At 43.8% G+C, this 26062-nt stretch overlaps 2 protein-coding genes across 2 annotated transcripts in view; both read right to left on the bottom strand.

Moving 5' to 3' along the window:
• Positions 1-21010, bottom strand: part of LOC129508007 (N-acetyllactosaminide beta-1,6-N-acetylglucosaminyl-transferase-like) — a 32779-nt gene extending 11769 nt beyond the window's left edge. Inside the window, exon 1 of the mRNA XM_055322877.1 lies at positions 19826-21010. Coding sequence (XP_055178852.1) covers positions 19826-20735 — 910 coding nt within the window. The 5' untranslated portion in view covers positions 20736-21010. The remainder of the gene's footprint in view (positions 1-19825) is intronic.
• Positions 21011-22262: 1252 nt separating this feature from the next.
• LOC129508008 (N-acetyllactosaminide beta-1,6-N-acetylglucosaminyl-transferase-like) overlaps positions 22263-26062 on the bottom strand; it is a 46824-nt gene continuing 43024 nt past the window's right edge. The window contains exon 2 of the mRNA XM_055322878.1: positions 22263-23075. Coding sequence (XP_055178853.1) covers positions 22933-23075 — 143 coding nt within the window. The 3' untranslated portion in view covers positions 22263-22932. The remainder of the gene's footprint in view (positions 23076-26062) is intronic.

Here is a 26062-nt window from a genome sequence, read left to right on the forward strand (position 1 = left end):
GAAGCTCAGACATTTCACATCAGAATGGGCATCTTCACAAAGATCCCTAGAACCTCCTGGCACACGAGCAAGTCTGAGACGCTCTGGGCTGTAACCAGCATTGCAAAGAGGACACAGCTTCTGTCTCCTGTCTCCCTGAAGCCCCTCCCTCAGCCTTCACCAGGTTGCCATCTACCTTTTCTCTCTCCTTTGCCCGCATTTTGCCCTCCTGAAGACATCTGGTACTATGTAGCTGCCATCCTTCAGTTAATTTAACAAACCTGTTCCCACCTCAGGGAACACAGGCCTGTGAGCAGACCTCTCAAATCATCACTTCCTTGAAGATGAGCAGCCCACCTCGTGTGGGAAAGGCCACTCTGAGCAGAAAATGGGTCCTCATGGTGCCTCTGGCTTCACAGCTTTGGGCCCACGGGGGATTCTCGGTCCCAGGTAAGGGAGTGAGCGAGTGTGGCACACAAGGGCTGCCCATCAACTCAGTCCCTGGGGATGACGGTAGGGCTGCTTAGCTTGTCTGTGGGTAAGACAGGCCTGCTTGCCATCTTGGTTTCCCACCAGGTCACTGTACTTGGAGGTGTAATCATGCTCTACCTCTCGGTATCAAAAAGTATTTTTGATACCCTCTTAGCCCGGGCCAACCTGTTTCAGTTTGCCCTACAGCAATTGCTTAAGTGGCCATCAATCACCCAATTCTCCACATGGGGCCTTCCAAGGAGCTTAGGGAGGTGGTGAAACTCTCAACAAGACTTCTGGTGACTCCAGCTCTAATATCAACTCAATGTGTACGCTTTTTTTTTTTTTTTAAGATAATGTGTCAACGTCCAGATGCTCCTCTACCTCCTAAAAGTATCTACTAAGCATAATTTTCTCCCAGAGATTGACCTGAGGCGGACACCACCCCTAGCCCACCTCACACATCCCATCATGAAACACACTGGCCTTCTCACTGGGATTGGGGGACTTAGCCCTTACCCCAGCTTTGTCACTAACCAGCTGTGTACCCTGGAACATCATTTAACGCCACACAGACTCACCTTTCAAATGAAGTATAGAACAGATTCAGTGGCTTTTCAGCCTTTTAGACTGCAATCCACAGAAAAACGACTCTATACCATCGTAGGCACACACGCGTGCAAGAAGTAAACAAGAGTTTCACAAACTACTTAGGCATATTACGTGCAATGCACTTGTTTATGTTGTGTTATTTCCTCATATTAAAAATTCTGGTCCACACCTACTAAAGTGATTTCTGGATCCTCTTATGGGAAAGAGTGCTTCTTAAAGATACTGGACTGGATGACTGTGTTATTATTGCTGTTATGACTATGCTCATTATTACTTGCCAGGGTTCTAGGAGGGTAGTTATGAGGTATATGGATAAAGTCTACCCTCAATTCACCAGTCTCCTAGGAAGGGTCTATTTTGCATTATTTCTAGGATAGGGCAAAAAGAAGGCAGCAGTATCATCAGAGAAACCACTTTAAGCTATAAACCCCAATTCTCTCATTTGCTCTTCATAGGCTTCTTTAAACAAAATATTTGAGATGAGTTTACACAATAATCAAGAATGTTTTCCTTGGAGCTTAGCCACTATTAGTCAAATAGCTGCATTTGTTGAATAAATGAATTCTTTGAAATGCAAGCTTTATTTATATTGACTTGAGTTTCTCCTTGTTCTTACACAGGGTGGTCCTCATTTTGGGAAACCTACTTGTGGTAACAAATTCCAGAAACTGCTTCTTACCGATGGTCAGATATATACTTTTTAATGTATTGAATAAACAAGGAGTTTTGTTTTTAAATGTCAAAAGCCAATGCCGATGTCAGTGTATTGACAAGGGTTTTCTCACAAATTACTGGTGGTGCTCTAAGTTGTTATAACTCTCGAAAATCAATTGGGAAGTATGTAGGGAAAGCCACTATAATCCCCAATTCCCTTTGGCCCTTTAAACCAAGAGCTGCAAAATAAGGTAAGGAACTAAGCTTTTAAGTGTAAGTATCTGTATACGAAGATGTCCATTTTGACATTATTTACACATAATGATGAACAGCACGGGCTTTGAGGTTAGAGTCAACATTTCAAATCCTTATCTTTGCTATGACTGGTTGTATGACTTTGAACAGTTAGCAATCTCTTTAAGACATCATGTAGTAATCTTCAAAACCTTACAGGGTTTTATGAATATTAAATGAGAGAATGTGGGGCACCTGGGTGGCTCAGTGGTTGGGCATGTGCCTTGGGCTCAGGTTGTGATCCCAGGGTCTTGGGACTGAGTCCTACATCGGGCTCCCTGCTCAGTGGGGAGTCTGCTTCTCCCTCTGCCTATGTCTCTGCTCTCACCCTGTGTCTCTCTTGAGTAAATAAATGAAATCATAAATGATAAATAAATAAATAAATAAATAAATAAATAAATAAATAAGAGAACGTATGTGTTGTGCTTAGCACAGGGCTTGGCATACTTCACTAAATAAGTGGTTGAAAGCATAATCCCTCTATTAAAATCATGGGGACAGTTGTAGCTGTGGAAGAGATTGCTTCTTTACTAGAAGCAGAAGCAAGTTTACCCACCTTGGTGCTACGGACATCTGGCTGGATAATTGCTGTGGGGGCCTGTCCTGTGCTTTGGAGGATGCATAGCAGCCGCCCTAGTCTCCCCTGGTCTCTCTGCCCTAGATGCCACCAGCAGTCCCCACACCTGTTCCGTCCTCCTACCTCCCACTCCCTGCCCCGGTGATAACCCAAAATGTCTTCAGATGTAGCCAAACTGCAAAACTGCCCTGACTGAGAACATGAAATTGTACATTATTAATAAAATCATGTAAATATTTGTGCATAAAATGAACATATTCTTTTTAGTTTACAAAACCTTCTTTAATGTTCTTTCTCTTATACTTCTAATATGTTTATTTATGGACCTCCAAGGCTTACTGGCTTTGCTGACTTAGTAACTGTACTTGCAAATATCCTAAGTCTAATTCAACAAAAGAAAAAGAAATGCACAATGTTCACTGGTGATTCACTTTAACAACAACGACAAAAAAAAAAAAAAAAAAAAAAAGGAAACTACCTAATAGGGAAATGTAGTGTGGAGTAATGCGTAGCCTTTTCATTGTTGGTTGGGGTCATGTGTAGCAATAAAAAGGTACGTTTTTGTTTTTACCTACAAAGTGTTGCTCGTTACTCAGCTAGGATTTTTAACACACAAAACTTACTAAAAGAGATCCTGTCTTTTTCCTATGGTATTTTCTAGAGTTCTGCTGTCTTTGAGATCACAGCATGGTATCCTTAAAACGACACCTGTCGGGGCTCCTGGGTGGCTCAGTGGTTGAGCATATGCCTTCGGTTCAGGTCCTGATCCCGGGGTCCTGGGATCGAGTCCCGCATCAGGCTCCCTGCATGGAGCCTGCTTCTCCCCCTGCCTGTGTCTCTGCCTCTCTCTGTGTGTCTCTCATGCATAAATAAATGAAATCTTTAAAACAGAACAAAACAAAACAAAAAAACCCCACAACACCTCCAGTTATTGTCAACAAATTGATTCTTCTTTGGTTGTAAAAGGAAAAGATGAAATGAGTAAAGGAAGAAAAACCCAGAATTTTAGACTTGAAGGGATTTTAGATATTTTAATATGCTCTAGTATTGTAACATATTCCTTCTCATTGGCATGCTGTGAAAACTAGAGCCTAGGAAACTTAAGTGAATTGCCCAGGCGTGTGGACGTACTAAATAACTTACTGATTTTTTTTTCAAGATCAATTACCCAGTTACTCAGTTTTCTTGAATGTTTCTTGTGTTCTAGACTAGATGTTGAGGGTAAAGCTATGAACGAGATGTTCTTGGAGCCTTTGGCCTACTGTAACCAGAAGGGCTTATATTTATTAATATTTCTACTAGCACCTCAGACACCTATATTCGCCTTTCCTGGAGAGTGAAGAACAGAGAAGGTCAGTGACACATTTAGGAAGGTGGAAAATCTTTGACCCAGAGCAGTTCACGTTTCATTACAATCCTGACCTAAAGGCTGACCTTGACCCATTGACCCTCTGCCTACTTTTCTCTTTGGCTGCTTATCACCTTTACATCTTGTGAAATACCCTTTTAATTACGGCACATTTTTCTAAGACAGTGAAGACCTTCAGTTTCACTACTTCCAGGCTAACAGGCTGTCAACTTGCCTTTCTTTCCTCCACTAAACCATGTGACAGTTTTCAAAATCCTTCACCTTCCCAATGAACCCAAACCCAGTAGTGAATCCCTTCCAGCCAAGACTTGGCCATTTGGTGCAGTAAGGGAGCCCCCAATTGATTTCCAATGGACCAGGGTTTCTTTAAACTCTACGTGGCTTATAACAGTGATGATTCCCTTTGCTGGCGCTGTCCTAATTCAGGGGCTTGAGATCTCTCACCAAGAGAATTATGATTGCCTCCACTCTGTCCACTTCAATGGCGATGCCACTACATGGCTTTTTCTATAATCAGTGTTGACCTTGTGCCCTCCTCTTTTATTTTATTTTTTAATTTTTTTTTATTTTTATTTACTTATGATAGTCACACACAGAGAGAGAGAGAGAGGCAGAGACATAGGCAGAGGGAGAAGCAGGCTCCATGCACTGGGAGCCCGATGTGGGATTCAATCCCGGGTCTCCAGGGTCGCGCCCTGGGCCAAAGGCAGGCACTAAACTGCTGCGCCACCCAGGGATCCCCCGTGCCCTCCTCTTTTAGTGAGGGATGCAGGAGTACTTTGAACCTCCGGCCCTTTGTCTGTTTCTTCAAGCCACTCTGAGATGCTTACCCACCAACCACTCATCCCCCAACAAATGAAAGCACATTCAGACTTGCCATCATCCCAAACCTCTCCTGTGGGTACCCATTCTACGTCTTACAAGAATTCTGACTCCTTACACCATTACTCATTTTACAGGGCTGCTTCTGCCCCCACACCCTCCCACCCCCGGACCCAGTGTGACATTTATCTCCTTCCTCAAAAGCTTGACTCTCAACTGGTATTTTTAACTTTTTTGCTTCAGACTGTCCCTAGTCAAGCAGCCAGCCCCAGCTAGCTCCTCAGAACCGAAACCCTACCTGGGACCATTAGTTCGATGCTATCGTTCGCATCTGGCCAGGAAGATATCGAAATACTGACCATGACAACAAAAGGATTGTTTCGACCCTGTCCCTAGACTACACACAGCAGACTGGCAGCTCATAAGCCACATCCGATCGCAGGCCTATTTGGTTCAACCCTCGTAGAAGTGGAGGTTGAACACTGAAAAAAACCAGAAGGTTCCCCACAGAAGTTTGGACTGCCAGTGTCCCTTGACAATTCTCTGGGGCTTTAAGAAGCCAGGAAATCTCCTACCACCCTGGTCCCCTACCATGCTCCACTCACTCATATTGTCTATCCGGCCCTGTCAACATGTAGTTTGTAATACTCAGTTTCTAGACCTCATCTTTCATGCTGCTCACCTCACCGTGCATCACTGTCCACACACACTGGGCTGTCCTGCCACCCTTTTGGGAATTCCTGAATTGGTCTTCCATCTTCACTGGTCAGGGGTAAGGTCCAGATACTGTTGTTTTTGAAAATGCCCATATTATTTTAATGCATAGCTAGAGTGGAGAACACTTGTTCTTCACAGGATATTTTATTGAACATCTCTTCGTAAGGATAATACTTTTTAGCTTCTCAAATACCAACCATTGTGCCTCAGTAAGGAGCGATTTCATTTTTCACCAGATAAAGCAATTTTAAGTTTTAGGGATTGTAAAAGCACATAAAAGTTCAAAGAGACCAGTTGTTTATTTTCCAGCTCCCCCAAATTAGCCAGTGTCAAGCTTTGTGGCACATCCGCCTGGTGAATCTTTCCTTTTTCTCTTCCGAAAAATATTACTCATTAATTTGTGAAAAACTGAACCCTGGTCATTAGAATGGGTTCAAATAATGCACAAAAGTACAAAGAACAAAAGTGAAAGTTAAAAAAAAGAAACCAAAATGTCACAAAATCTTACACCTACAGATCACAATCATTAAGAAAACACAATTTCATAAGAAACAAGTGTTGAGGATGTGGAGAAAAAGGAACCCTCATGCACTGTTGGTGGGAACGCAAACTGGTGCAGCCATTGTGGAGAACAGTATGGAGGTTCCTCAAAAAGTTAAAAATAGAACTACCCTATGATCCAGTAATTGTGCTACTTACTGGCTATTTACCCGAAACCCACAAAAATACCCTGCTATTTCTAGAAACATTATTCACAATAGTCAAATTATGAAAGCAGTCCAACAAGTGTCCATCAATAAATGAATGGATAAAGATGTGGCATATTACTTAGCTATAAAAAAGAATGAAATCTTGGGGGATCCCTGGGTGGCTCAGCAGTTTAGCGCCTGCCTTTAGTCCAGGGCGCGATCCTGAAGTCCCGGGATCGAGTCCCGCATCGGGCTCCCGGCATGGAGCCTGCTTCTCCCTCCTCCTGTGTCTCTGCCTCTCTCTCTCTCTCTCTCTCTCTCTCTCTCTGTATATCATGAATAAATAAATAAATAAATCTTAAAAAAAAAGAATGAAATCTTACCATTTGTAACTATATGGATGGAGCTAGAGGATATTATGCTTAGTAAAATACATCAGTCAGAGAAGGACAAATACCATATGATTCACTCATACATGGAATTTCAGAAACAAACAAACAAAAAATGGGCAAAAAGAGAGGGAGAAACCAAGGAACAGGGTGATGTATGGCAGTGTTGAATCACTATATTGTACACCTGAAATTAATACAGCACTCTATGTTAACTATACTGGGATTTTTTTTAAAAAAGCATTTCATAAAGCATCTTCTTAGACAAATAAATACTTCCATGTCACCTTAAGACTTCAACACAGCTATTAACTAGTTGACTAACCTATATTGGCTATAGATTGCAAATAACCTTTCACAAGGGGCTTTTATCATGGGGTGCTGGGGCGGGCACCTGGGTGGCTCAGTCAGTTAAGCGTCCAATTCTTGATTTCAGCTCAGGTCATGATCTTAAGGTCATGAGTTCAAGCCTGAGATGGGCTCTACACTGCTGAGTGTGGAGCCTGCTTAAGATTCAATCTTTTTCTTTATCCCTCTCTCTGTCCCTCCTCTGCTCACATGCATGCTTTCTTTTACTCTCTCTCTCTTAAAAAAGAGACTGGCAGCTCATAAGCCACATCTGATAGCAGGCCTTAAAAAGAGAGAGAGAGAGAGAGAGAGAGAGAGAGAGAGAGAGAGAGAGATGGGTTAGGGTTCTTTAAATGAGTCTGGACAGTCCTTATGTACACATTTACCACTTTCATAGGTTTATCAATTCAAAAAACTGTTTCCTTAGGACTTAAGTTTTGATAGATTCTAGAAATGAGAGATTCTGTTGTGACTTGCAACATATAAACATCAAGTACTATCATTTTCTTTGTGATTTAAACAAATAGATATTTGCAGCTTCAATTAAGTTATTTGCCCTTCCACTTAGCGGGATGAGCACTGGTTGTTATGCGATATGTTGGCAAACTGAACTCCAATAAAAAAAAAATTAAAAAAAAAAGTTATTTGCCCTTCAAGTGGCATTTCCTAAATTTTATGTGACTCTTTCAAATAAAAGCATTCACCAGATAGACCTCTTCTCACTCCATTACACGATAAAGGATTTCATGTCAGGGTTGCTCTCTATTGGAGTCACCAGAGCATAGCATGCCCTGTACTACTTCATTTGTTGTCTGGGAAAAGGTTCTTAATAAATCAATTAGACAAATTTTCATCTTGTCCAGGAAACACTACCTCCTTCACCTTCAAAACAAGGACCAGGCTACAAACAGTTGGACGTAAATCAAGAATTATTCGTAAATTGTAAAACATTCCTTCTAATTCCATGTAAATGCAGCCAAATAAAAAATCATGCTGGCATTAAGACTTGTCTAATTTTAATCCCTATTTTCAACCCAAGACAGGTCCAAAGGAGTTAAAGGTCAGTGGTAAGTTCCATTTGTTGCTGCATGTACCGGGGTATATATAAAGGTTGCTAATTCTGGAAACTAAGTGCCTATCTATAGCAAGCCATCTTTTATACAGAACTGGAGAAGTAGTTCTTCTGTTTACAGTCTTCTCCTGCAAATATGAGAAACATCTAAATAAACTTTCAAAAGAGAAGAAACATGGGAGGAAGAGTCTTGGGATGTGCCCCGGGTATGTGGGTATCCCCCACCCTCCATCCCCTTTCCTGCAACCCCTATTCTGCAGCAGTTTTTAGAAATACAGAAAGTCACAGGATAGGCCTAGCATTTCTTCTGGAAACATCTATTGAACCTGAACATTTGGATAAGAAGCACTGGGCTACAATTCAAAGTTACATAACAACACAAAGACAGGCAAAAGTCATTTAAGGGGTGGGGATGGCTGTCACTCTTGGAAGTGCCTGGAAGGCTTTCCTGGAGTGCTAGCTGTAACATATATTCTTGTGCGGGTTACTCAGGTAAGGATCAGCTTGAAAATTCAGCGATCAATTCCAATAAGTGCAGTTTTACGTATATGTAATATTTCAGTAAAAAGTTTAGGAATGTTATTGATGTGAAGGAATGTGATATTTTTATAAATTTGTAAAATAAAAGATGAGACTTCAAAGAAAGTTTGGCCCCTTCGGTGCCTTGCCTGCCCCCTTTCCTCTGCCCAGGGTCATCCTTGGGATCACAGTGCCCATTTTGAGTGTCCAGCTTTCAGTTTTCGAGGCCCTGATTTTTAAGTACTTGATTTCTATGTTAATTATTTCAATATTTTAGAAACTCTGACTTACGGACATATTTAGATCAAGACCAATAACTAATACATCGTTCAATTTATAGTAAAAGATAAACTCAAGCCACCTACAAATCTAGACAAATCTTCTATATGAGTTTTTTTGTTGGTTTGTTTTTTAAGTAGGCTCCACACCCAATGGGAGGCTTGAACGAACAACCCTGAGATTAAGAGATTAAGACTTGCATCTTCTACCTACTGGGCCAGCCAGGAGCCCCACCAAATGAGTTCTGATAAGAGATCATATTGGGATGTTGTGACTTGCTCATTATGATGTCCTGGTATGCTGACTGAAAGGACTCACAATGGAAGTTTTGTGAGTCACTTGTTTCTGGAATAAAAGTGAAATAGCTTTTGTTATTCATATATTCTTCCAATTAAGATTGTGATGTTACAAATTAAGTTTGTTATTATTGGATTAAGTCCCAATAAACCCACTCTAAATGGAAAATATCAAGCTGAAGGGCGTCTGGGTGGCTCAGTCAGTTAAGTATCTGCCTTTGGCTCAGGTCATGATCCTGGGGTTCTGGAATCAAGTCCCACATCGGGCTCCTCACTCAGTGGGGGTCTGTTTCTCCCTCTCCCCCCTGCTCATGCTCTCTCTCACTCTCTCTCAAATAAATAAATAAAATATTTTTTTAAAGTTAAAAAAAGGAAAATATCAAGTTGAAAATACATTTAATACACCTAACCTACGGAACATCAATGCAGAGTCTAGCCCACCTTGAAAATGCTCAAAATACCCATATTGCCTTTGGTAGGGCAATATCACCTAACACAAAGCCTATTTGTTTTTGAGGGTTTTTTAAAAAGATTTTATTTATTTGTTTATCAGTGAGAGAGCACACAAGCAGAGGGAGTGTCAGGTGGAGGGAAAGAGAGAAGCAAACTCCCCACTAAGCAGCAAGCCCCATGTGGGGCTGAAACTAAAAGGGGAAAATCAGAGAGGGAGATAAACCAGGAGAGACTCTTGACTCTGGGAAACAAACTGGGAGTGGCTGTGGAGGGGTGGGAGGATACAGGGTAACTGGGTAACGGGTATTAAGGAGGACACGCGATGTGATGAGCACTGGGTGTTATACTATATTGGCAAATTAAATTTAAATAAAAAAATAAAAACTCCATTTTGTAGTGTAACAATAAAATTTTTCACTTGAGAAAAATTAATATTATTTTTTTGATGAATTCCGAACACGTTTATAGAATCTGACCATTAACATCTATCTTTCAGTATTAGATAACACATATATCAAAATGTTACATCCTTTTTGCTCCAAAATCTAAAGAATTTCAGAGAGAAATTGTGAGAACCACTAAATGGACGGACCATTGTATTATGACTTGGAAGTCCCATCTTCAAGACCCACTTCAGCTGCTAACGCAGGTGACCCAAAAGAATCACCTCACCTTCCTGGGCTTGGTTTCTCTAAGCCTAAATGATGGCAATATCCCTTCCAACTCCAGAATGAAATTACACAAAGTCATCTTGTTTTTCGTGAAGTCACTGTTCCAAGTTCTTTACTCTTTCTAGTATGGTCCATTTAAACCAAAACCAAAACCAAAACCAAAACCACATTCAGTGAGCACCTTCTTTTGTGTGTCAGGAGGGGCATTCCAGGCTTTAGAGCTATGACTGGAGTTATAAGTTACTAGTTCTAGAGTTATGGTACAGGTAAGAGTTACTACTTTATTTATGTCTTTCAACACATGCCTCCTTTCCCATCACTACCATGAGATTAGCGGTATCATGCTCTGGTTAAGGAAATGAAGTATGAAGAGTTGAAGGGATTTGTCCAACATCACAAGATAGAAGAAGCCATGATTTGAGTCCCCTCTCTTTTGTGGGAAGGGGACCCACATACTTCATTCTACCCCAGTTCTCAATTCCATGTGGACCACTGGAGGACTCTGAAGGTCAATGAGGCCAAGTCTCTTTCATTCGGCACCCCCTTACTACACGTGTCCTTATTTGTTTTTTAGTGTTTTTAAAAACATTTTTTAATGAAGAAATAACCCCACTCCAAAATACAGACACACAATTAAATAGCTTAATCACTTCACAATATAAAATGTCCCCAGGAGGTTCCAACACATACATGCACACACCACAAACACACACACAACTCAATGGATGGAAGTTGACAGGGAGATGGACCAAATGTCCCTTACCGAGACACCTTGTTTCAGGGGGGCACCTCATTCTAGAGGAGACAATAGTGCTTTTTTTTTTTTTTTTTCACTTGGGGCAGAGAGAGGAGATTCAATTTATCTGTAAGTTGCAGGTATCCTCACAAGTCAAGATGTCAACATAGATGTAGGATTGTTGTTGTTCACCTGTGTTTCTTTGCCCCTAAGCACGAGTTTGCGCACCTACCCATGATGCACGTGAGACAAGCACTCTCACTAACCAGTGTCCTTACCATCATTACTCTGTTCCTCTTATTTTTCCACATGGAACAGTAGTATTGGAAGGTGAGGGGAGGGGGAAATTCAAGCTGATTCTGAGTTCTAGAAAATCGTCCAGATCCCTTGTAGTAATTTCAGAAGCCTCTGCATCATAGGAAACTTGCATTTTTCCAGTACCTGATGTCTCTTAATGAGGACAACGGGGTGGAATAAAGAAACAAAACCAAAATAAAAAACCTCACAGTTATTAATACTTACCAGGCACCAGGCACCATTTTTGGCAACTGATATGTATTACCGCACATAATTCACTGACAATGGTAGGTACGATTTTCGTCCCATTTTACAAACACAGAAACTGAGATTCAAGTGATTATATCATTTGTCTCAAATTGTATACAATAGGAATCTGCAAAACTGCATTTGAAGCCACTCAGTCTGGCTCCAGATGGCCTTGCGGCTCTGCCTAGCTCAGTATTTATGGGTGTGCCCAGAAAATACTCTCCAGAAACAAGGAGAAATGTGCCCTTCTTACATGGTCCAGTGGCTGGAGTTTGAAGAACTTGTAAAAAGGAAAATGAAACATTCATACCAGGCTCATGACACTTGTCCATTTCTTTAGTATTCTGCTGTTTTTAGGTGTGTGGTGTGAAGTGTTTAAAAACTCAAAGCCCACACACTGCTATTCTAATTCTTTTTTTTTTAAGATGTATTTATTTACTTCAGAGGGGTGAGAGAATGAGGGATGGGAGGGGAAGATAGGGAGGGAGAGAGAAAATCTTAAGCAGACTCCCTGCTGAGCTGGGAGCCCTACATGGGCCTGGATCGCACAGCTCTGAGATCATGACCTGAACCAAAAATCAAGAGTCAGAGGCTTCAGGGACTGAGCCAACCAGGTGCCCCTGCTGTTCTGATTCTTGAGTGTCCTTGGGAGTCATCTAAAACTCTCACTGTTAGAGCTACCCAGAGATTCTTCTGGCTCTTTTACAAACATCTTTGAAAAGAAATAGTAGCAAGTCAGAGCCACTGCTGTGAAATGCATTATTCTACATATATATATTTTTTGGTGGGTTGGGTGGGGGAGTTTAATTGAATTCTATGAGAACAAGTGATAATGGAAAATACATTCGTATGTAGCCGACAGCAAAATATCCTTGTGTCATTTCCACAGTCAAACATACAGAGACTCCTAAAATAGGAAGACTATCTGTTTATCCTTTTCCGCCCCCTAAATAGAGGCAGTGGATATTCAGTAGTAGCAAGAGAGGAACAAAAGTATCACAAAACACTGCACATGAACAGTCTATCCCGCTAAATCGGTTTACTACTTTTAGTAACATCGTCCTCCCATTTTCCCTGGGCAGGAAGAGGAAGAGGAAGGCCAAGAGAAGAGAAATATTAACAAGCATTATTCTGACTCTTGCTTGTAAAGGCTAAAGGCTTAAAGAGTCTGTAGATTCAGCTTTGTTCATAAAAAAAAAAAAAAAGGAAGACAAGAACAGTCTGGTTGATGTCATATATCCTATAAGATTAGGCTGGATAAAAAGATTTTCACTTTTCAGGAAATCATTATTATGGGATATGTAGAAAGCATATTTTATATTTCCTTAGGAACTTTATATTGGAATTTTATCTTTCCTTTGAAAAGAGGAAGCTACTCATTTTGGAAAATTAGAATCAATTCAACGATTTTTCATAGATTTTGTTTTCTGGCTTTGAGTTTGTGCAGAATGTTGGTAGTTGTAGAAACTGACTGATGGGCACAAGGGGGTTATGGTGTTGTGTGTTGGTGAATTTCGTACTGGAGCTCATAAATTATCCCTGTGTAAGTAGCTAGGAGGGGCAAAGTTTGTTTTCACTTTGAGGAAGTTGAACACCCAAAATGGGAAGGATGTGGCTGCGCCAGCAAAAACCTGTATTGAATGATTGCGAAAAAGCTCACATTTCTTTTGTGTCCTGGCTGTGCTGATTTCCTTTTCTAAGAAATTATATTATGTTCTAAACAAATATCTCTGTAAGGCCCATCTGGTTCACCATATGCTGTCAGAAAACAAAACAACCTACTAATCCCGATTCCTGTTCCTTTCACCTGAAGTGATCACAAAAATAAAGTCTCAAAGACACTACCGAAACCCATGGCACCATACACATTATCTCACTTAATACTTAGAACTTCTTTGGGAACTAAGTGCTGTTTATTATTCCCATCAGTGGGTAAACTGAGAGGTAGCATACATCAAAGCCAATACCACATAGTTAGCAAAATGGGAGCCAGGACTTAAACTTTGTCTGGCTCTGAAGCCCTTTACTTCTTTTCTTTCTTTTCCTGTTTTAACCCTCTGTCTCATTTTTTTTTTAATTTAAATTCAGTTTGCCAACATATAGTATAATACCCAGTGCTCATCACATTCTGAAGCCTTTTTCATAGTACCACGTGGACTCAAAGGGGATAGAAGAGATGTAGTGGTGGTAGTGGTTTAGAGAAATAGACATATTTCTGTTAGATAATGTTGACATTATAATACTATACATCTATGAGGGCTTTGACACACAAAATATTTTATTGGATTGCTTCAAGAGTCATTGAAATGACATTTTATGTTTTTGTTTTTAAAAAAGGCAACTACTGCTTCTAGAAAATATTTATCTTATACAATTAGTAGACAATGATGACAATGAAAGAATGTTGGAAAAATGGTCTTGCCAGTTCTGAAGTGGTAGCTCCATTAATCCTTTCTGCCAGGATTCAAGTCATGTTAAGCTCTGTGAATGTTTACCAATCATAATGGTATTTATATTTAATTAAATCTTCATATATACTTTAATCCAATTTCTTCTGTCTTGCATAATGTTGTTCTGGAGATTAGAAATTAAAAGCTAATTAAGAGCAATTGTTTCCGGATTATTTCCTTCACAGGGGTGGGGAGCAAAGAATGTTTGGGCACAGATTCCCCAGTAAAGATGATTCAAATATTACAGCACAGCCAATGGCTGGAGGCATCATAAATGATCTTTCAACTGTCTACAGTTTCAGCAGAGCTTAATTATGTAATAGCAGGCAACCTGCCTAAAGTTTCTCTACCAGGAACTCACCATTTTATGATATAAACTCATCAGTCTAGGTACTCAAGAGCCAGGATGAATTGTAAATTATAAATCTTCCCCAAATTACTGACCTGAGAAGAGCCTAGAGCTCTTTTCTTTCTTTCTTTCTTTCTTTTTTTTTTTTCTAGAGCTCTTTTCTAATGGTGGAATAAAAGGCCCAAAGGCCCAAATCACTGATACAATATTTTTAAAATGATGCACAAATGTATTATGTGTAATTAGTATTTTCTGGCTATACAAAGTGGTATCATTTATTTTTTATTCTTTTAAATATTTTTTTTTGAGAGAGAGAGTGTGCATGCGTGCACAGTGGGGGGCAGAGGGTGGGCACAGAGGGAGAGGGAGACAAGAGTCTTAAAACAGGCTCTACACCCAGCCTGACACAAGGCTCCATCTCATGACCCTGAGCCGAAATCAAGAGTCAGATGCTTAACCGACTGAGCTAGCAAGGTGCCCCTAAAGGGGTATCATATTAAAACTCTGTTAAATAGATAGGAACCCGCGGAAGTTGTTGTTTTATATAATTTCTCCTTCAACGGGAATTGATCTCCGTATTGACAAAAGAAGTACCAGGGTGAATTGACATCCGGCCCCATTCACAAAATCAGCTTTATGGTAGACCTGACTGTTCTAATGACATTGAGACTCGATTCCACTAGTCCATCAATGTTTCCTCATTCTCCATCATTGGTACAACCGGCATGACTGAATGCACCCTTTGTGGTTCTAGAAACTGATTTTTAAATTTAGGCTGATGTACAGAGAGCACAATGCATACTTTGAAAAAGACTGGGACTGATCCAGCCCCGCCCAGATTTAAGGGCCTGGTAACCTTTCTGTAGAGAACACATACCTTCTCAATGGCTCAGTGTTTACATTTGCTGGGAGCTACACCTGGAGAAATGTTTCAAGTTTCTTTCTATTGTTGTCTTTTCCTAACCTTTCATTTCCTTATATTCCTGGCTGGTTGTTTTGTTTTGGCTTTTTTCTTTTTTTTTTTTTCCCTAATCCAGTAGCTGAGATGCAGCCTAGATCCAAATAAGACAGTAGAAGCCCACTGCATGAATGGTGAGTGGGCCAGAAATAAATACTAACAGCGGGCTTGGATGGGTGCCAGGTGGTGGGAGAAACTCAAACCAGGTGCAGGGAAGGTAGGAACTAACTGGAGGCGCCCACATAGGGTGCCAGTGCTTTCTCTTGGAATCAGATGCAAATGCATGATGGGCCCCCCGGAGTGGCTACCTGATAACCAGATTTTTTTAAGGAGGAACTTTGCCCTATGAACTTTCCAGTTGGAACTCTGGGGCTTGCCAGTTCTTAAGGTCTATCTGATACCTTTATCTTTCTCTTTACTGGTATCACTTGAGGGATTTAGCTATTGTGGAATTATACCTCCAAGCAGTATCTTATCTCCTGTTTCTCTAAATCCTTCCTATCAAAAATTAACCCCATCTCACCCACATACAGGACCCTTCTATACATCCTTCCAATCTTCTCATACCTATCCAGCCCCTCTCCAAACCTAACCCACAGCCACCCAGCAAGCTCCATTTCCTCAAATCAGGATGGGTGGTAGTATGGGGTAGTGATGGGGAAGACAAGGACAGTTGTCCTATTTCTAACCCTTAAGGAACTCAAACACTGAGGGTGTAGGGCAGAGGAGAGATTCACTTAGCATGGAATTATAATCCAATGCTGGCAGCAGAGACATTGAGCAGAAGAACCCAGAGTTGGGGTACCAACCATTTAGGAAGTGAGTGATTGGAGATGGTTTCCAGAAGTGCCATCCAAGGTGGGTTATAAAGGATGAATCAGAGTCAGGCAGAGATGGCAGGAGGGATATATTCCAGAGAGGACATCACAAAAGGCCACCACCCCTCAGCCCTAAATTAAGTGAAAATTGCAAAAGTGTGTGGAGCCAAGAAGCCTCTTGGAACGTAAAGTCCGAGGCATCAAGTAAAAAGAAATGAAGGTAGAAAGAAGGGTCGGGGAAGGGTAAAGGGAGGAGGAGTCGGGTCATGGAGGTCATGTCAAAATATGAATTTCAACGTGATCCTCAAGATAATGAAAAGTGACTGTAACGTTTTAAGTAAGGAAACAACACATATTTTACTGGCCTGAGAGTTCTATGCACTCAGCATTGTTGGAGTCTGGGAAGCAAAGATCCCTGGTGCCTTTGTCCCGCAAAATTGTTTGGGTCCAGATTATAAAATGCTTCAAAATAAGAAAAACTTAAGCATTTAAATTAAAATTAGCTCCTTAAAAAAATAAATAAATAAAAATAAAATTAGCTCCTTAAATATTCGCATATGATCTATGTAAATAAAGAACACATTTGGTAGTCTTTTGTTTCTCACAATTGGGCACCTAAAATAAAGATCAATTTTCTTTTTCTGTGTATTTTTGTAGTAAACTTAAAAACAGTGTATGTAAACATTGTTTACATACAAGAGGGGCCTGGCAGGCTCAGTCGGTAGAGCATGTGAATCTTGATCTCAGGGTTGGGAGTTCAAACCCCACACTGGGTGTACAGATTACTTAAAACAAAAAAAAATCTTGGGGCACCTGGGTGGCTCAGTCAGTTAAGTGTCTGCCTTTGGCTCAGATCATGATCTCAGGATCCTGGGAGTGAGCCCTTCATGGGGCTCCCTGCTCGGAGGGGAGCCCGCTTCTCCCTCTCCTGCCTGCTGCTCCCCCTGCTTGTGCTCTCTCTCTGTGTCAAATAAATAAATAAAATGTTAAAAAAAATCTTAAAAAAAAAAAAAAGAGGACCTCTCTTCATTGTAAAGACAAAGTCCTCAGGATGCCTTGGTGGCTCTGTGGTTGAGCATCTGCCTTCCGCTCAGGGCGTGATCACAGTGTCCTGGGATCGAGGCCCACGTCGGGCTCCCTGCGAGGAGCCTGCTTGTCTCTCTGCCTGTGTCTCTGCCTCTCTCTCTCTCTCTCTCTCTCTGTGTGTGTCTCTTGTGAAAAATAAATAAATAAAATCTTAAAAAAAAAAAAAAAAAAAAAAAAACAAGACACAGTCCTCAAGATGCTCCACACAGTGATTAGGTTCAAAGTCAGCCTGGCTGCTTCTCCCCTCGCCAGCCTTTTCTAAGAACATTAACAGAAAAACACCCCCCAGTTCCACAGGCTCACAGAAGGAAGAGCCAGACCAAAGCCTGTTCCAGATGGGGACCGAGGAGGCTGGCACAGCAGCCTGTGTGGGGCTAGTGAGCAGTTGCAGGAAGGCCACCTTCCCATGACTCCAGCTAGCACAGGGCCCTGCTACACCGCAGCATGTTCACTGTGTTCCTACACACACACACACACACACACACACACACACACACACACACACTAGCACTTCATATTCCAGCGAACCTTCTTTCCAGCAAAAGTTTGCTGGAAAGTGAAGGGAAAGCTAACTTCCCCTGTTTCCCCACAACTCCTCGCCCCCCCGCCCCCCCCCCCTTTCTGGGATTCAGCAGGGAACTTGCTTTAGATATAGGAAAAAAGAAGTGACTATTCCTTCCTTTCCTGGTGCAAATTCAAGCTTCAGGTCACACAAATCCTGGATTAGATCCCAGCTTTGCTTGGGCAAGCCGTGTAAAGATGAGCATGTTTTAGTTCAATCTCTCTAAGCCTCCTTTTCTTCCTCTCTACATGAGGGTAACAATGATTACTTCTCATCCTTGAAGAAATGATGTAGAGCCTACATCTGGAGCAAACTGGATCAACCAAGACTATATCAGATGCCACCTACAGCCTATTGACATGGGTTTGAAATAGTCATTTGTAAATAATAAGAATGAACACTTACTACACTGTGATAAATGTTGGTTTACTCCTGCTCCTACAAGTCTTTGCGATCTGACAATTCGGTGACCCATGGGAGAGCATACGTCTCTGTTCCTCGTCACCTGGCCCACCCTCTTTGTGCCCTGAATAGATTTTTGTGACCACCACTCCAATTTGGCTCTTAGGAATGCTGGGTTATTGAGAAAAGAGGCACCGCTATGAATCCACTTTCAGATATGAAGGTAGCTTCAAACTGCACTCAAATGTGCCCATGATAATAATACTACATGTACAAGCAGGGAGTTATTGCACATATTGGCAGGCACAGGGCCACCCTCACACAGGGCTGATACACACAGCCTTGCTGTCACAACAACAGAAACTCGTTTATTGGGACATCACCAGAAACAGGTGCTGCAGGCCACACAGGTGTTCTTAGACAACACACAGAAAACAAAATTTTGAAAAGAAGCTCAGTCCTGAATTCGAAGAGGGAATCTGGTGCTGTTTCCTGCCTTCAGTTGCCCAGTTTATTCCTTGGACCCCCTTCCAAACGATCATAAACAATGGGAAAGACTTCACAGTATATGAAACCAAGAGACTGCCGGGTGGAATTTCCAATAATCTGTGACTTCGAAATTGGGAATTTCCTTTGGATCAACTCTGTATATTCCAACTCATTTTACCCATTCTTCTCGACAACGAGATATCAGACTGTTTCTGTTGAACCCAGTCGGTTGAGACCTGAGTACTTGATGAGGTCTTAGATTAGAGACATTTAACTGACGAGATAATTTATCAACTTCCAAAGAAGAGTCACAGATTTCTAAAAACAGCCTCACCAACTTTGAGCAATGACTTTGAGGATTAATATGATACTGCATCAATGTGCTCTGAAAGAAACACTACCTATTTCGACCCATAAATTCTAGAAGGCTTATTAAAAATCAATTTCATCATGTTGTAGCCGTGCTTATCAAGGGCTGTGAAAAGCATTTGTTCACAAGACTGAGCTGGTGTATGTCAATTATACCTCAGTTAAAAAAAAAAAAAAAGACAAACAGGGAGGCCTGGGGTGGCTCAGGGGTTGAGCGTCTGCCTTTGGCCCGGGGGTCCTGGGATCCAGTCCATATCAGACTCCCTGCAGGGAGCCTGCTTCTCCCTCTGTCTATGTCTCTCCCTCTCTCTCTCTCTCTCTCATGAATAAATAAATAAAATCTTTAAAAAAAAAAACTTTATAAAGACAAAAAGAGTGAGCTACATGATCCATGATCAGAGACAGCTTTGCCAGAGCTCCTGTAGCTCTGCATACTTCTTCCATCGCTGTATTGAACACAGTTGCAAGACAACACAGTTGGCATTAAACTGCCACTAAATGGGATCCCTGGGTGGCTCGGCGGTTGGGCACCTGCCTTCAGCCCAGGGCGTGATCCCGGGGTCCCGGGATCGAGTCCCACATCGGGCTCCCTGCGTGGAGCCTGCTTCTCCCTCTGCCTGTGTCTCTGCCTCTCTTTCTCTGTGTGTGTCTCTGATGAATAAATAAAATCTTTAAAACAAAACAAAACAAAAAAACTGTCACTAAGTAGCAACTTAGACTAACAGTTTTCTAAGCATCACAATTTTTCCCCCGAATAACTTCAGATGAGTCTGTTCTCTCTCGAAGAGCTGAATGCTGGCGCGCTCCATCTGTGAATAAGAAAAACCGGCAACGGAAATTGGCACATACCTGGAATCCTGTTAAGTGTCACCCAGAAATGTTCATCGGGGCTGTAGGTATCTTTGGACCAGTGGAGTAGATCAATGGCCCTCTTGTCATGGAAGATAAAGTCGACAAACTCTCTGGTGAGGGCCACATAGGCAGTGCCAAAGTAGATGGTCATCTGATGTGGAGGCGAGGTCTTCAAAACATTGGTATTTTTCACAAAAGAGCCATCCTTGCCTATGTGCTCCTGGTGCACGAATTTCGTCCGCTTAATGGCATGACTGGGGGGCAGCACCCCGGGGGTGATGTTTTTCCCTTTAAAACCCTTCAGATGCCGAACGATCTCCTTGTTGGTCTTCAGGGGGAAATCCTGGCCACACGTGTTGATGGCGTACTTCCAGGGCACCTGGGAGGCCGCCAGGTCCTTGAGGCAGTTCAGGTCGGCCTGGAGCCTGGAGATGCCCCCGTAGACCACGGGCTCCATCCTCGAGGCCAGGAAAGCGTTGGGGAAGCAGCTCAGCAGCTGCCGCACAGAGTCCTTGAACTTGGCCGTGGCTTTCTCATCCACGTGCACACAGTAGACATTCTGGGGCATGTAGACGGCTCTGAAGAGCCTTTCGAAGGTCTCGAAGTTCTTGTGGATGACCATGACATAAGCCAAGGGGAAAGCAACCTCTTCCTCCGACAGGGCGCTGGTGATGTAGTGGTTCTGGAGCAGGTAGTCCTTACAGGGGACACTGCCCACGGGCGACGGCAAGGTGTTGCCCCACAAGAAAGCCGCCTTCCCTTCTAGGGCGACCTCGCAGGCGTGCAGCCTCACGTGCCTCGGGCCCGGGCCACTCCGCGGCAGGTGCAACTGGCTGTGATAGACCATCACCAGGATAAGCACGCTGAGCAGGGCGAGAGCGAAAAGGCAATACCTCCAAAAGTTCATGCTTTTCACTTCCTCGGGGGGAGGGACCTCTGTCTCCAGGGGCCGAGGAGAGGTGGCCGGGGGCCCGGGCCGCGACGGCGGAGGGGCGGCACCGACTCCTCCCACGGGGCCTGCGGGCCAGGCGGGGGCAGCGCCCGGAGCGCGCTCGGGGGTCGGCGCTGCCCCGCGGCCTCCACGCTCCGGGGCGCGGACGGCCCGGGAGATGCTGCGGCGGCCGCGCCACTCGCCCGCCCCGGGTGCCGAACCCCCGCCGCCCGCGGCTCCGACCCGCGCCGCCCGCGAGGTGCCCTCCTCATTTGCATACGAAATGCGAGCGGCGGAGCTCGGCAAACCGCGTTCTGGAATCGTCCTGTCCACCCGGGCTGGGTTTCCCTGGCTTCACCCCGCCCCCTCCCCCCTCCTCCCCCCTCCTCCCCCCTGCCTCCTCCCATTCCCATCCCATCGATTCCCATCCGATCTCCCGTCGCTTCTCAGGCTCCCTCCCCGCCCCCCCCCCCCCCCCCCCCGCTCAGCCCTGCAACCAGCTAGCAGCCCTTGCAAACCACGCTCTTCAGGACTCCTGTCCCACCCCACCCCACCCTCCACCCCGATTTTAGAAATAAAAGCGTTTATTCCCTTTTCCCGTTCCGCAGCCCCTCGTTTGCATTTCGGTGGCATTTCTACCTCTGGGCACGCGGACGCGGGTGGGGGGGTGCGGGGGATGCGCTTGTAGGGTGTGAGTAAGGAGATTCCGTGGCGAGGTGGGTGCGCCCTGGGTCACCGGAGACCGGTTCCGATGCGGCTCCAGCGCCTGGACGTGCTTGGGTAGGTTTGTGGGGAGAGGGAAAGAAGAATCCCACCCTCGGGTTGGGGGGGGGAGGCCCGGGAGGAGGGTGGAAGGGACCTGGCGCTGCCCTGACTTGTGCCACCAAAGGAGCCGCGTGGCTGCCACGGGTGAAACAGTCACACCTCAGCCTGCACGCCGGAGGCAAGGGGATGGTCACCGTTCCCAGAAGGCGGGTTCCCATCTCACTCGAACTCATGACTCGGTATTATCTGCATCTGCAGCACGTGGCGTCACTGGCCACTGGGTCTTTCGAAAAGACTGGCTTCTTGATTTGAGGTCATTTCACAGAACTCAAAGGAGCCTCCTTCCCACCCAGCCCCCCCCCCCCCCCCCCCACACACACACTTCCTTACTCTGAAGCAAGAACAAAGGCTTCAGGGCTGCTGCAAAATTCCTGGAAGTCTCAGTCAGTGTAACTCAAGGGGAGGCAGGAAGGGAAGCAGGTCTGGTCACATTACAGAGGGGTTGTCATAGCTCACCTGTGCCAGGTGCCTGGAGCACTCAGCAAACACGGAGCCCGTGGTAGACTTAGGAGGGCGGTAAGGACGTTTCTGGGGGAAGGTAAGTGGGTCAGCTCAAAAACCAGTTGTGGCAGCCTGGGTGGGATGCTGCAAGCGGCCTGCTCCCATCTCCGGCGCAGTCACCCAGCCGTCCTACCCGTCTGGGCACCATGTGGCAATGGCAGCAGGTGCCTCTGTTAGGAAGGGGTTCGGTGTACAACGCAGCAATCTCCCTGCCCCCCTTCCTGTCCCACACGCCCCTTAGCTTACTGTCATTCGCGGAGCTAATAAATGACAGCAGTGCCATGGAGATGATGGATATTGATTTGGAAACAGACTCAGAGAGCTGGCAGGGACTTTAAAGATCATCTAACATGACCCTTTATTTTACAGATGAGGAAATGGAAGCCAATAAGAATATTTTTTTCCAAAGTCATTCAGCTGGATAGAAGCCAGAAACCTGCACTCCGCAGCTCCCTTGTCCAGATGCTGAAGCCAGTCTATTTGGCTTCAAATCCCCACTGGTCAGTGACCAGCTGTGAGACCAGGATAAAGTAATTTAACCTCTCTTGGCCCTGGGTTCTTCATCTGTGAGATGGAAAATCACCGTGGTTCCCATTTCGAGTGGTTGTGAGGAGCAGTGAATGAGAGGACTCTCCTGTTCAGGGTTTGTGTATATGATCTCATATGTTCAACACCCATTGCCAGTTACTGTTGTCATTTCTCTTTTGAAAAATATCCAACATTTCCGACCGACCCTGTGAATGAGCTGATACTTTGACTTCTGTTCTTAGTAATAGAGAAGAGAAACATTTATCCTGCTCAGGCTTTTCCACTGGGTTGATTTATTCCCACTGAAAAAGACGGGACTCTAAATCTCTCTCTTTTCCTTTCCCATCGCAGAAATATGGCCATAGGAAGAGAAGAACTGAATTGTCCATTTGGGGGTGCCTTCACTTCCCTTTGTTCTTATTAAGCCACGCCCTTTTCTGCAAAATATATCCTTGGCCAGACCTGGGGAGAGCAGAAAGGGAAGTACTGAGGAGGGCAATAGAGATTATAGGTTCCATGGGTTGTTCCCCCCTTTTAGCCTTGAGCCTTGGTACAAGAGGGAGCCCGGTGGAATGCCCCTCCAAATAAAACTCAGCACATCTTTAATCATGATTTAGCCAAGGCCGATTGCAAATGGGGCAGGGAGTGGTGCGAGGTGATTCATGGTTCAAAATGCCAGCACCCCAGAAACCCTCCTATAGTCTGTCCTGCCTTATTTACAGTGGTTTAGACGAACAACCTGACATGAAAATGGGATGCCTGCTAAGCACTTAGCCCAGCGGGTAGGTTTGTTTTGCTTGGTATCTGTGGCAACTGAACAGGCATTTTCTTCTAGCAAATCATTGGGCGGGCTAAGCTATTAACTTCCACCCCGTACACTATTTCTGCTCTGTTCACTTGAGTTGGCTTAACATTCTGAACACTGTCGTCATGTAGACATTCTATATCACACTCCCTGCCTCTCTCTGTCCCGGGATAATTTTTAACAGCACCAACAAGAAGACAGCACCGGGATGGCAGCTAGCAGCACATAATCAGCTCAGCTGAACAGTCAAGAAAGAGGCGAGGCTATCTGGGGCTTTCTGAGAACACGGTGGGATGTCTTTCCCTTATGTTCCCATAGTTCTCATTAACCTTCTAGGAGCTACATAGCCCTGGCTGGGCCATGAGAGGTAACTGCAAATGCTGGTTCAGTTGTCACGGGGGGCCAGGGAGGAATCCGGGCCCGACTCCTCCTTTCCAAGTGCTTAGAGTCCTCCTTTACCTCAGATTGCTTCTCTCAGCTTAATTATTGCTACTGAATCAAGGTGATGCTTTTGGTTGGGTCCCCCACATCTCCACCAAGCATACACCGTTCGGGGTCAGTCTGCCAACCCCCAACACGTTGGCTTCAGGGGAGACCCAGAAAGCAGACAAGAAAAGATCTCCCAGCAGCCAAAACAAGGATCACAACTCTGTGGACTGGACTCACACTGGAATGCGTATAGGAAGATAAATAAAAAGAGGAAGCGAAGCTGGTGGAGGAAGGGAGAGACGGGCTCGTAAGTTCAGGAGTGGCAGCCAATGTTTGGCCAAGGTGTCATGGCCATAGAGGGAGGGTGGGGACCACAGTGAGGAGCCTGGGTCCCACCCAAAGCAAACAGCTCCCTCTCAACGCTGGCTATTAATGCCATGTTGGTCATCCGGCCAGTGCTGCTAGCTCTTCAGATATTTTTAGCTGAGAAATCTGACTTTTATATATTAAAAAAAAAAACAACCCAAACTCTTTCAATGTTACCAAGTAACTAACACATTTTTAAGACACAAGGGCACGCATACATATGCATCCTGAAGATTGCGTTTGGCCCAAAGGATCCCAGTTTATCATCTTCGCTTTAAGCATTAAAGGTCATGTCCTTTGAATCCCTCTGGAGACTTAGCCTATGAACTTTTAGTTTAGACACAATCCTAACAAACCCACTCAGAACTAAGCAAATAAAAAGCCACAAATTAGGGACACCTGGGTGGCTCAGCAGTTGAGTGTCTGTTTTCAGCTCAGGGCGTGATGCCAGGGTCCTGGGTTCGAGTCCTACATCAGGTTCCCTGCACAGAGCCTGCTTCTCCTCCCTCTATGTCTCTGCCTCTCTGTGTGTGTGTGTCTCTCACAGATAAGTAAATAAAATCTTAAAAAAAAAAGTCACAAATTAAAAGAGGAATGCAGCACTGGGAGATCGGGGCACGCCATTGTCAGCAATGGGTGGTAGACAAAAGATGAGGTAGGTTCCAGAAAAACTCCAGAAGCGGAGCAGTGCACAATCATTCAGTTAAAGGGTGACTGCCACTCATACAGCTTGGTGACCATTTTATTACAGTCGATCGGTACCTCCAGTATTTGTAAATTATCAAATAAGTTAATATATATGAAAGGGCTTGACAATCGTAAAGATCAGGGCAAACATTGGGCCAACCAGATCTTGTCTGAAAACAAGCAGAGTCCTAACATGTAGTGAATAGGAATATAGATGTATTTCTATATCTTATCCATGTGTGCTGGATATGCTATTTAAAAAGTCATTTGTGGGGGCGCCTGGGTGGCCCAATCAGTCAAGCATCTGCCTTAAGTTTAGGTCATGATCTCAGGGTCGTGGGATGGAGCCCCGAGTTGGGCTCCCTGCTCAGTGGGGAGTCTGCTTCTCCCTCTCCCTCTGCAACTCCCTCTGCCTGAGATCTCTCTCAAATAAATAAATAAATAAATAAATAAATAAATAAATAAAATCCATAAGAAAATTGAAAAAAAAGTCATTTGTGAACTGTTTATTCAGAATCTTTTTTTAATTAACCATTTTCTGCACAAAAGGGGAGGTGTTCAGTTATTTAATAACCTCACAATTATGACAAATTTTTTGCTGAAAGTATTAGGTAACTATGTTGACCACATGATTCTACATCAGGCATTAGCATTTTTTCTCTTTTTTTTTTTTTTTTTAGCATTTTTTCTGTAAAGGGCCCCGTAGTAAATATTTTAGGCTTGTGGGACTTTTGGCCTCTGATGCAACCACTCAATGCTGTTACCTTCACAGCATGAAGGTAACTATAACAATATGTGCCTGTGTCCTGCTAAATCTTTATTTGTGAACACTGATATCTCAAGTTTGTGTAATTTCCACTTCACCAGACAGTCTTTTTTTGATTCTTCTCCAACCATGTAAAAATGTAAAGTCACTCTTAGTTTGTGGACAGTACAGATAGGGGCCAGATTTAGCCCATGGGCTTTATGTTGTGTGCTAATCTCTGCTCTAGATTGCAATTATGTTCCTCCAAGGTCCACATTTTGCAATATTGGAGTCTTTGCAGTCACCTGTAATTCCTGTGTAATTTCTGTCTTATCTTTACAGATAAGGAAATGTGAAATGAGGGCAAAGAGTAATGTTGGTAAAGACTCCTAACTCTGGGAAACAAACTAGGGGTGG

Source organism: Nyctereutes procyonoides, unplaced genomic scaffold (genome assembly GCF_905146905.1).
Source record: "Nyctereutes procyonoides isolate TBG_1078 unplaced genomic scaffold, NYPRO_anot_genome, whole genome shotgun sequence".
In the NCBI taxonomy this organism is placed as follows: Eukaryota; Metazoa; Chordata; class Mammalia; order Carnivora; family Canidae; genus Nyctereutes; species Nyctereutes procyonoides.